This window comes from Dreissena polymorpha, chromosome 15 (genome assembly GCF_020536995.1).
Source record: "Dreissena polymorpha isolate Duluth1 chromosome 15, UMN_Dpol_1.0, whole genome shotgun sequence".
Classification (NCBI taxonomy): Eukaryota; Metazoa; Mollusca; class Bivalvia; order Myida; family Dreissenidae; genus Dreissena; species Dreissena polymorpha.
Genome location: NC_068369.1, coordinates 32,608,534 through 32,621,661, shown reverse-complemented (window position 1 = coordinate 32,621,661; position 13,128 = coordinate 32,608,534). Strand labels below are relative to the sequence as shown.

Genomic DNA, 13,128 nt, shown 5'->3' with positions numbered 1-13,128 from the left:
ATTATAAGCAACCCCGTCAGCATCCATATCCACTGTTTGAATACGTTGCATACACACTGACGACTTTAGGTAGCATTGAAGTGCGAAAAGTGTCGTCCCATATCAGCCTGTGCGGACTGCAGGGATGACACTTTCAGCCTGAACTGGATTTTCGCTTGGAAGAGACTTCTTTTAATAAATAAAATACCATAAAACCTAAAGGTGTCGTCTCTAATAAGCCCATGCGGACTGCACAAGCTAATTGGGGCGATGTTTTACGCACATGCATTAAGCCCCGATTTCCCTAATCGATGCTCATTTATATTTGTTGTACAGTCTTGGAAGCGATCAGCTGCTGAAGCTCATACCGAGCGACTCCGGTATCGATCTGACGTCCTTGAAGACCATGTACACGGTGTTCGTTCCCATGGACTCCTCGCTGGACCCGCAGCATCTCAGTAGGACGGAACTGGAGTACATAAACGCGAACCTCACTAAGGAGGCGAAGATTGCTGTAAGATTGTTTTGTAATACAAGCTGCGTCATGCGAAAATGGGTCATATGTCATATGCGGCCAGCGTAGCGCCAGACCAATCTGCGCTCTCGCATATGGAATACGATATATTTTCGCACGACGCCATTTGTTTTTCTTCTGTATAACGTACCCGTAATAGGCACTTGCACAGAGGACAATTTGCAAAATTCCCAAATGCCGAAAAAATTCCCCCCAAAAGAAGAGAAATTACATCAATATCGTTTCAAAAGCATAATATCTACAAATGAACAGATACAATAAGCACTAAAATTGAAAATTCAGCAACAAGAACATGTACAATATTATTTAGATGGTTTTTTGCAATTAAGTACCAAGCAATTAAGACGACCAATAAATCCAAAACCGAAGATTTCACGATGCAAATTTGCCCAATTTCAGGGGTTTTCTCGATAATTTATCCTAATAGGGTCAAAAAACGATGCGGTAAAAGTGTATCGAAATACGAGGCGCGTCACGCGAGAATGGGTCTTATGCATTATGCGCACAGCGTAGCTCCAGACTGCGATCGTCACAAAGGGCAGAAGACCCATTTTAGCACGACGCGGCTCATATTGTAAAAATGAAAATTTCAGAAACACTTTCAGGAGAGTAATTGCTGTAACCATCAGATAGTATTATAGCACGATAATAAAATTAATAAAATAAAACACGTCTTAAATGATTACGGATGAAATCATGTTGGATCATGCTGATCATAAATGTTTGGTATATGGTATTGTGTTACAAATTAAGCGTAATACAATCTCTGATAATACAGCACCAAATGCTCAGCTACGAAGAAAACTTTGTTGGTATGAGCGTTAATTGGCCAATAATTTACTTATTCCCAATCTTACATGACCTGAAACTACCATAGCCTTACCTGACACTAGATTAAACACTAGACCTAACACTAGACCTAACACTTGGCCTGACATTAGACCTGACCTTTGATCTGACACTATACACAGCACCTGATCTAACACTGGACCTTGCACTAGACTATGCGGTAGACCTAGCACAGGACCTGATGCTAAACATGATAATAAACTTGACACAAGACCTGACACTTAACCTGACATAAGATTTTTCATTTGAATTAAGGACCATATTACACTTCAAACGTGTTTCATAGAGCTTGTTTTGACTATTGCCAACATACACAATATTTCCCCGTGATTCACTATATCGTTTTTCATTTTGAATATATTAAAACCTATTTACGCGTTTTTTTTTCATCGCATCATAGTACAAGCTGTCGAATATTATAAATGTGTGTCATTCAAGACATCCGTAACATATAAAGGACAACTACCTTACATAACATATTGTTAACATGTAGTTTTCGTTGTATTATTTGAATAGATCGTTCGCCGCCATATCGTCCCCAACCAAAAGGTGGATTACGACAGCATCATAAGCGGCTCATTCAGCTCTTACGCAAGCAGCAGAAATATCACAGTGATAGCAAGAACTGACGGTAAGTTGTCTAATATCACAGTGATAGCTAGAACTAACGGTGAGTTGTCTTTATATCACAGTGGTAGCTAGAACTGACGGTCAGTGACAAAATAACTGTTATATATAGAACTGACGGTGATTGACCATATCACTGTGATAAATATAACTGACGTTGAGTGACTATATCACAGTGATAGCTAGAATTGACCGTGAGTGACCATATCACAGTGATATAACTGTAGGTAAGTGACAATTTCAATTATCACTTATTAATGCATGTAGTTTTTGGTTTGTTTATGGCAATGAACACGTTTCCGTATAATGTAACATAAGACATGTACTAGACAAGATGCATAATTACACACAAAAATTAAATAAACTGCTGTAACCGGCTTGTTACGGTATTTGGAAAGCCTTGTTTGTTTAACCAGCCGTAAGTATCTATAGTATAACTTCCTAGTTAACATGTTTTAGCCTCAAAAGGATATCATGTCTCCGTTTTCACCAAGTGCCTGGCTGATTTATCGTCGTATGGTATTTCATTGATCCGCCCTTTCGGAAGAACATACTTAGTACCTACATCCATACTAGCTTTATTTCTTTCATTATTTCAATTCGTTGGGAAATTTATTTCTTTTATTTTAAGAAGCTATTTATAATAAAAAAAAAATATTTGGAAACAAAAGAATACAGCTGTAAACTTAAAACTCATGAATTACAAAAAAGGAAAATCAACAAATCCATTTTCGTATGGTTCTATGTCCGCATCTGGTATCTAAAATGTATTTTAAGCTATATAATTTCAGGGTTTTATCTCCGATGGAAGGACATCGAAGCCAAGATCGTCAAACCAAACATTTTAGCCATTAACGCAATAATACACGTGGTGGATCGGTTCCTCATGACGTCACCGTACCAGACCACCACACTTCCGCCACCGACGTCGACGACTACTCAACAACCCGTATCATCCGGTCATACTATCCATGGCTCAGTTCACGCCCATTATGCCTCATTAAATATTCATTTCGCGTATTTCATTTGTCTCGTGTGTTCACAGGTTGTCACATATTTGAATGTCTGTAGATGATGCAGGTGAAAGACTTTATTATTATTTTCGTTTTTTTCTTTGAAATACGTTGTGATATATTTTGTTGTTGATGGCCCGTGTGCTGTCTAAATAAACAACGCGACGGCATTTAGGTCATGATGCATAACTGATTATGTATGATACTTTGAATTATTCACGCGCCATTTATTTCAAGAAACAATTGATTGTTTATTTTTGTTTACTTGTTTATTTTTGTTTGCTGAACACGTGCTCTTAATGTGTTGCGATCAAACCATCGTCTTCCATTCCCTCGAATAGTTCGGATTGTGTTGTAATACGCTTATTGTTTAATATACATGTTTTCAATTACTTAATTATGAGTAATGCATTAGCACCATAAATCATGTATTGTTTTCAGATTATTTTGTGATTTGACATGTTTAACTGTTGTAACGATTTTAGTTATATAATTTTATACTATTAAACGATTTCCGGACTTTTGGCGTTCGCAAACTTCGAAACTAATTCCTCAAATACCATTTCATTTACCTCTGATATATCAACAATGTACACCCAGTCTTTCTCCTATACAAATCTTAAATAAAATACAATCTATTTTCTTTCTTATTGCAAATGAACAAAACAATACTTAAATAATGTTCAGAACATTTTCTGTATTTGGCAAAGCATCTGGACAGTCTACTGTCTGCATCAAACAGGACAAACATCACAATAATATAATAATTCAAGAAATACTTATCAAGAAAATGTATGTTATCGACATGACACACATCTCATTCATACTCATTTACGTTATCCGCCTATTTTGTTTTTCTTATCGTAGTTGACCAATGCCTGAATTAATTACGTTCGAACATTCATTCACACTGTACAAGTAATTAAAATACAAAAAAAAACACAACCCTAAAGTAGGCTTTACAGTTCGACTGTTTAAAGCTGAATGACGGAAAACCGTCAAGCACAGTCGATTTCCTCGTGCACACGTTGAGAGCGTCCAAGCTTGCATTATGGGAAAATATATTTTTCTGATTTGTAAACTCAAATGATGAAACACATATGTTCTGGAAGTTGAATACAATGTGGCACATTATGCCAGTGAGTCATGCTTTCAAACGAAATACTCATCTCCTTATTTTGCTGTATTATGTTGATTAACCCAAGTTGTGTTTATCAAAGTGACGTCATTCTATGTTCATGACGTCATGTCATTTTAAAGCGTAATTCGATTGGTCATTGACATTTTATTTGCATGTGGGAAAAACACGTTTAACTAATTTAAAATATTGTAATAGATCTACATGTTGACTAAGATTAAGTCAGATAACACAAATACAACAAAGAACAAAACGCAGAACAGATCATCTTGTTCATCAATTCATATAACACGCAAACTAAATTCAAATATGACATATCCGCCTTAACAGGCATTTGCGCATTTAATGACGTTTACTGTTTACATGATAACCTAACCGTATGACCCAAGTCATTTAACAAATTCATATGCGTAAACTGTGATCGTTTACCGAGATACTGACGTTTAATAACATTACATTAAACACTGATATGTCTATTATTAGAGGGAATGCGTTTGAAGTGAATCCCTGGTAATATATCATTGTTAATAGTATGGTCTTTATGAATGAAATAGCCACTTAAAATATAATACATCATTTTTTCGTAATATTTAAAATCATGAGACAATCTTTCTTTGTTTTTTTTGGCGGTAAACGAAATAAAAATCACATAACGTTATATATATTAAGTCATTTTTCAATTATAATATATGATTATGTACTAAATAAATGACCCAAACTCTTTTATCAATTTCTTTGCTTGGTGAACTTCATACAATGTGTGTCGTTGTGGGATTGGTAACCAATATACCGGACGAATTTCCTATCTGTCAAAATAATGCATGAACCATTTTTGGAGTTGTCAACATTACGTTGTAACGAATGTCCGGGTTGTCGCAACAACGTATGCACAATGTCCGCTCTTGTCCAGATAAGCGTAGGAACCATTGCCCGGATACCTCATCACCCAAAGAACGGTTGAAATGAACGACCTTAGCAATATCCTAAAACTATCCTAAAATACAAAAGTAATTGTTAGTACTTAGTTTCCACCAATTGTATTAAGATAAAACAGCGTGAAATATATAAATACATGTTATAATCATTATATATATTAATGCCTTCAGAGACAAGCAATTACCTGAACAACTTAGCTTACTATGTGTATATATAATTTATTGTTCCACTTTGATATCAATATACATAGGCATAGAGATATTGCGGTTTCATAGCACACATCTAATATATTATAACACACAGACTACGGTGTGTTCAGATAACAAACGTTCGGAATTAATCAATTTTTTTTAATATCTCAACGAATTCCAGCAATAAAAAGTTAATGGGTCTGTATTTTGAAGTGTAATTTGAAGTGTATGCGGTTCGCCCGCATCTGATGTGTAGACCCTTACCTAATTAACTTACATGACACAAGAAAGTAGGGACGAATGTTGGGAGTATAGCTGCAATTTTCAGAGATTTGGTTGTTATTGAAAGATTTAGTGTGGCCCCTTATGTTGAGAGGGGGGGGGGCTTGACTACTCGGAGGACACTCAACCTTTCCGGTATGGTGACTACGAATCAAACGCACATGCATCCGGGAACGCGGTTTGAACCCGGATCGCCAAGGTATGACGACTCGTATTCAATCATCGTTATAGAAAACACGTGAGTGTTGATCAATAAATATGTTATACTATATTATAGCCGTGACAAGTTGGACGTTTTCACCGAACTGTTGAACTCAACAAGTGTTTATTAACTGCGGTACGGCTATCCGGGTTTAGGCCGTGTTGGCAACCAAAACTTCCTACAACGAGTCCGGCCCAGATATATTAAAGAGAAACATAAAATGTGACCATATATCTCATGACAAAAACTTCCTGAATGGGTCTTTCCTAATAATGTACATGATTGATGGACATGACTTATGTACATGACTAAGTGTTTGGCTGAAATAGGTACATACATGTAATAGTGATGTTGCTACAATCTCATAACCAGCTGCTTTATTTAAATATCAGTTCTGTTGTTCTTTACTGTAATAGTAGTTTGCTATTCATAAACGTTCTTTCTTTGTAATTTTGACTTCAATACTTTTTATAGAACTTTTAATGACATCGAGCATTGCTGTTTAAGCAATATTTTGTACATGATCTTTAATAGGTTTCTTTATTTCACTGCGCAATAAATGATTATATTCAGACAGATTACTGCCTAAACGTGTCTTAGCTAGGCCGAATGTCGAGCTACCTCCGAAATCGACATCCGGCACTAGTACCGAATATCGAGCTGGGGCGAATGTCGAGCCAGCTCTGACATCGACATTCGACACTAGTCCCGAATATCACGTTGGGACGAACATCGAACCAGATCTGACTTTGACATTCGACACTAGTCCCAAATATCGAGCTGAGACGAATATCGAGCCCGCTCTGACATCGACATCCGGCACTTGTCCTGAATATCGAGCTTGGGCGAATGTCTAGCTAGCTCTGGCATCGATATTCGACACTATTCCCGAATATTGAGCTAGGGCGAATGTCGAGCCAGTCCAGACATCGACATTCGACACTAGTCCCGAATATCGAGCTGGGACGAATATCGAGCAAGCTGTGACATCGACATTCGGCAGTAGTCCCGAATATCGAGCTGGGAAGAATATCGAGCCTGTTCTGACATCGACGTTCGGCACTAGATCTTATATCGAGCTGGGGCGAATTTCAATGTCGAGCCAGCTCTGACATCGACATTTGACACTAGTCCCGAATATCGAGTTGGGACGAATATCGAGCCAGCTCTGACTTCGACATTCGACACTAGTCCCGAATATCTTGCTGAGACGAATATCGAGCCCGCTCTGACATCGATATCCGACACTTGTCCCGTATATCGAGATTGGGCGAATGTCTAGCTAGCTCTGACATAGACAATCGACACTATTCCCGAATAATTAGCTGGGGCGAATATCGAGCTATCCAAGACATCGACATTCGGCACTAGACCCGATTATCAAGCTTGGGCGAATGTCGAGCCAGCTCTGACATTTACAATCGACACTAGTCCCGAATATCGAGCTGGGACCTATATCGAGCCAGCTGTGACATCGACATTCGGCACTAGTCCCGAATATCGAGCTGGGACGAATATCGAGCCAGCTCTGACATGGACAATCATCATTTGTCCCAAATATCGAGCTGGGGCGAATGTCGAGCCATCTCTGACATCTACATTCCGCACTATTCCCGAATATCGAGCTGGGGAGAATGTCGAGCCAGCTCTGACATCGACATTCGGCATGGGTCCCGAATACCAAACTGGGGCGAATATCGAGCCGGCTCTGACATCAACATTCGACACTAGCTCCGAATATCGAATTGGAGCGAATGTCGAGCCAGTTTTGACATCGACATTCGGCACCAATCTCGAATATAGAGCTTTGGCGAATGTCGAGCCAGTTCTGACAGTGACATACGACACTTGCCCCGAATATCGAGTTGGGACGAATATCGTGCCAGCTCTGATATCGACATTCGACACTAGTCCCGAATATCGGGCTGGGACGAATATCGAGCCCGCTTTTACATCGACATCCGACACTTGTCCCGAATAAACAAAGTGTATGTTGCTTTAAGGTAGGTGTACCTTTGGTACAAAGTTTATTTTAAACTTTTTTAGCGTTGATATACTAATTGGGAATAAAAGGCGCCCAGTGAGTATTAAATATATGTAGTTTATTTTGTGTGGTCGCGATCAGACATTCCCGTGAAAGGTGTTGCAACGAATTGCTTATTAACTATCTGCAGCTGCTCCATTAGAACGCATCTGACTCAGGGGCGAAACAGGTAGAAGCACTGTTTGCGATACCTATCGGTTTAATTCCGCACTAAGACATGTTCCATCCTGCGTGTTTTTACACGCCGTATTAGCTAAATATCTCTAATCCGTCTATTTGTTCGGTACTTAGACTCTCCTACAAGTGATACTTTATGCCTAATTAACTGATCGCTTGCGCTTTTCTGCTTTTGATGATCATAGCGCAAATTCCTCGAATAATATACACGCATTAATATATATTTTAAAACCCAGTATCCAATTGTCTCTAAACTGTATAGTGGGCCCCTATATTGATAAACAAAACGCATCTCAATAAAATAGATATTGCGAGAACGAGATTGGGCTACCACCGGCAAACAATCGTCTCTATATTTTTGCTTGTTATACTTGTGATGTAAGTGTTACAAACTAATTACACTATATCGAACTTACATATTGCTTCCTTTATAATTGCCTATTTTCATACATATATATAGGCATATAATCGATCAGTAATACACAATATCAAAATTATGTTATTATTCTCGTATTTCACCAATGTTAATGAGTCGAATATAGTGGGGTTTGGGCAGATTAATAAATGAAAAAGTGAACATTTACACTTTGTCTTCATGAATCAAACATAAATTAAAATGTTGCCTTTATATATGAGCCGCGCTCTGTGAAAAGGGGGTTTAATGCAGCTGCGTTAAGTGTCGTATCGGATTAGCCTGTACAGTCCGCACAGGCTAATCAGGAACGACACTTTCCACCTTAACTATATTTTTGCTAAGAAGAGACTATCTTCAAACTAAAAATATCATACAAGCGGAAAGCGTTGTCCCTGATTCATCTGTGCGGACTGCTCTTTCACAGAGCGCGGCTCATATATTGACATATCAACTACAACGACGAGCCCAGCAAAGCCACGCCTGCATGGACTTTCAGTTATGTTAACCTTGAAAAATTACATTACGCCAAGCAATCAATCGATCAGTAATCTCTTAACTGCATGCACTTAGAGGCTTAAGACAGATGCAGAGATGTAAGTTGAAACACACATAAGTTCTAAGCCTATTTAGAGTGCCTTTTAAGTAACAGTTGCCAAAGTGCGAGATGCCCTCACGCGTTCGTTTCTAGGTATATAAAGAGACGCATTTTCAAGAGTGTCTATGGTCTGAAATTGTTTGACGTTGCAGCATCTAAACGTAAGTTGATTTAATTACTTCAGATGATAATAAACGGACTTACGATCGGTTATTTATAGTCAAACCTTTTCGTCTGCATGTAAAGCATTTGGGTCTCCAGAGTCATTTTCATTTATTTACAACCCGTTAATGCATGTTCGCCAAAATCTAATAGAACCAGTCCTTAGTGTCTTTGAATTAACGTTAGAACGTTCTAAAAGTGGGAAAAAAATCGGTCGAAACATACCAACTACTCATTAAAACACTTATACCAGACAGTTCACTTGTTGATCTGTCAATGCATATTGTGATCAATTTAGCTATGAACTCAACTGTATTACTCTTTTTTTCTAAACATTGTAATGTAAAATAATGAAGAAAAGATGCGCCGTTTATTATTCAAGCAGATAAATAGAGGATAGAGCAGTAACAGTCTCCAAAAGGTACAACATACACAACTGGTTATTACGCAAACATTGCAAAAAATGCGTATTGGCCAATGTTCATGATTGGTGTATTTTTTAAAACTATTTGATGATCTTAAAATGGCTTCTTTGTTAACCACGGCGTGGTTGTAACGTACAGCGCGTATTTTATTTTCGGTGCGTTATAAAGTATGGTGAATAACTATTTGTTTCAAGCTTAACACACTTATGCAAACAGACGATGATTTCCTTCAAGTAAAACGAAACCTACATTGCTCTTGCAATGGGTTGCAACTAATTTTTTTGTTACTGTATTTTTCGTCATTATATATTTAGGTAACGTGTTTTTGGTAACCGTACCTTTAAAAACGTTATATTTCATAACGGTATCGTACAATATCTCATCTCCTACAAAAACGACTTAATCCGATTGGTTTAGAGCGGTCACGTGCCCATTGTGTATTTTACATACACCCCGAGTAATTTCCATACACCCCGAGTTATCGAGTAGTCGGTTGGGATATAATCGTTACACAGTTAGTAACTGATGGTGCTTCGCTTTCGTATGGTATGACATTACTGAGGGTTTATATCCCATACACCATCAGTTACTAACAGTGTAACTTATAATACTAGCATATGGGGATTGAACCCGCGACCTCCCGGTCCCAAATCAGGCAGACACTTTACCGCGTAATTATAAAAACTAGCTCATATAGCAAGGCATTTCTCCTTATACCAAATCCTGCTACATCTATATCGGCGTGCCTGTGATAGTTGCATATCCTTTTATATAATCTATATCGGCGTGCCTGTGATACTTGCATATCCTTATATATAATCTATATCGGCGTGCATGTGATAGTTGCATATCCTTATATATAGTCTATATCGGCGTGACTGTGATAGTTGCATATCCTTATATATAATCTATATCCGCGTGTCTGTGTTTGTTGCAGGATCATGATGGTTTTCAGCAAGGCCCTACTTGCGTGCCTCGTCATGTTCTATGTAGACAGTGTGCTATCCACCGGTGAAGGAAGTAAGTACACTAAAATTAGAGCCTCGATCTGGGAAAACGGCATTCAGACTTGTGCGTAGGGTGTCGTCCAAGATTAACCTCTGCAGTCCGCACAGGCTGATCAGAGACGATACCTTCCGCTTGTATGATATTTTTCGTACAAAAGAAGTCTCTTCTTTTCGAATATCCAGTTTATAGGATAAGTGCCGTGCTGATTTTCTCGTGTGGACTGCACAGGCTAATCTGGGACGACACTTTACGCACATGCATTAAGCCCCGTTTTCTCATAGTGCGGATCATACACTTTAAAAGTCACACATGTACTTGGTTCCGGAGACAAATAACTTATCTGGGGAGTAAAACATATTGACCCTTTGAAATTCCTTTCCTCCATCACGTATATCAATTATTATTATTTGGGGATTTGAGTACATTGGGTTCATAAAATGCTTCATTGTTTTTTGTATATCGGAATTCGATTCAGTTCTACTTAAGTTATTGAGGTCCGGAATACAACGTTTGCCGATGGCCCTTTTTTATAACATAAATTTCATTGCTCGTTTAAGTTAAGACTGAAGAGTTTACGAAATAATACAAGCGTTTACTGTGTACTGTTCCTGATTAGGATTAGGATCGTGACAACGCACTACTTTCACGTAAGTTACTAATACAATTATATAAGACCTAGGCTCGTTCATTTCAGAACAGTTAATCAAATAAAAAATCTAACACCTATTCGTATGTACTCTCTATAAAAAATAAAACACATTAAAGCGACTAACGAAGCGATTATCTTACGGGGAATCGTTAAAATGGACAAGTAGGATTATTCAGAAACCCCTAACATTTGAATAATTAAAAAACAATTATTAAGACAAAATATCGTCCTCCAAAACATATCGATTTGCCATTGAAAAATATAGGTTTCATTTTAATAAATATGTAATGCAAAAAAGTATCACACTATTATCTCAATTTTACAAATATGTGAATTGTGCGATGAGCAGATGTATGCTATCAGAGAGGGTACTCACATAACAAACAAGATGGCGCCGTCCATGCCGAAAGAGGTATTCTTCGACGATTTATACTCTGTATTACTCGTTTGATTTTTTAAATGCCGCTCACTTTCCAATCATATCAGCAAGGCAGTTATAAGCGCATAAGCCCATATGTTTCTTAGTTTTTGAACATGCATTATCATTGACTGTATGTCTATTGTATATTGAATATACCATATTATAATACAAAATAATAAAGACAACTCGATGACAACTGTATTCAAAATATTATGACCAAGAAATTACGATATGCATTTTCGTTTTCGGTCCTACATCTATCAATCTAAATTATATTTAAATAAACAACGCCGTTTTTTGGAAACGTTGCATACATGAAAACAAACGTGTTTTTATGTATGTATTGCTAAATATTCTGAAGAACAACGCAATTAACGAACTCCAATGTCTGGGCCGAGCGATTCACTGTATTCTGCTTGAAGTTTCAAATAATGCAAGTTAAGCACACAATTAAAAAATGGTTTGCATTTGTTCAATGATATCTCTTTGTTTTAATATTTCACTATTAAAAACAACACGCCCGAATAGCCGTGGCGAAAATCCAGAGCGTCTAGCTTGTCTTTGTCACAGAAATTGAGATGCGTCATAGATTGCGTACCGGTAATCAGTTTAATGAAAATAAAATTTTGACATATGTTTTGGTAATAACTTTATTTGAAGAAACAATATGGGATGATATGTAATATAAACGATAACATTTGAAATATCTGGCGTATATTATTGTCTAAATAGACTTTACCAGTAACGAGACCGTACTCTACTGCCAAATGTTTATTTTCCAATCAACAATAAATGAGACATTACTGTTATCCGTTTATTATTTAACTAACCATTAATGACACCGCACTATACTGCTATCGATTTATTTTCTAAGTGTCCATAAAGTTAACGAGACTTTACTGTACTGCTATCGTTTTCTTTTCCCAGATTCCGAAAAGCCAGGTGTATGTCCGAGGGCAAGAAGTTCAGACTACGACAAAAAGGCGGAGTGTACCAGCGATGCCACGTGTCCGGACAACCAGAAATGTTGCGCAGAAGGCTACGGACGCGTGTGTAAGCCACCAATACAGCCAGGTACGTTCGTGGTCATGCATTAATTGAGTTATCATCAAAGATATCTATGTGCGTTTTTGGGCATGCATTCGTTGGCAATTCGTTAAAAAAGTCAAGGTTCATTTTTGTGACATAAAACATTGCGTTCTTGGTCATTCGTTAATTGAATTTTCATTTTAAAAAATCCGTTCTTGGTCATGCATTACCGGTAATTGACTTTTCATAAAAAAATGTCTCCGTCATGCACATTAACAGAGCTATTAAGTAGTCGACATATTCAATAATTTATTTTATTAAGTCAAATTTACTTTACTAATGGATATATATTAACAAAAAGTATGTTGGTAACTGCCCGAACACATTTAAACTGTGAGTATTTATTCAGTGCGATGACTCAAATTTACGAATCATTTTTTGTGAGTAGTAT

General features: G+C 37.5%; 1 protein-coding gene across 1 annotated transcript in view; it reads left to right on the top strand.

Moving 5' to 3' along the window:
• LOC127859674 (fasciclin-1-like) overlaps nt 1–3,527 on the top strand; it is a 35,497-nt gene extending 31,970 nt beyond the window's left edge. The window contains 3 exon segments of the mRNA XM_052397181.1: nt 316–493; nt 1,880–1,994; nt 2,782–3,527. Of these exon segments, the coding sequence (XP_052253141.1) occupies nt 316–493; nt 1,880–1,994; nt 2,782–3,065 (577 nt within the window). The 3' untranslated portion in view covers nt 3,066–3,527.
• The last annotated feature ends 9,601 nt before the right edge of the window (nt 3,528–13,128 follow it).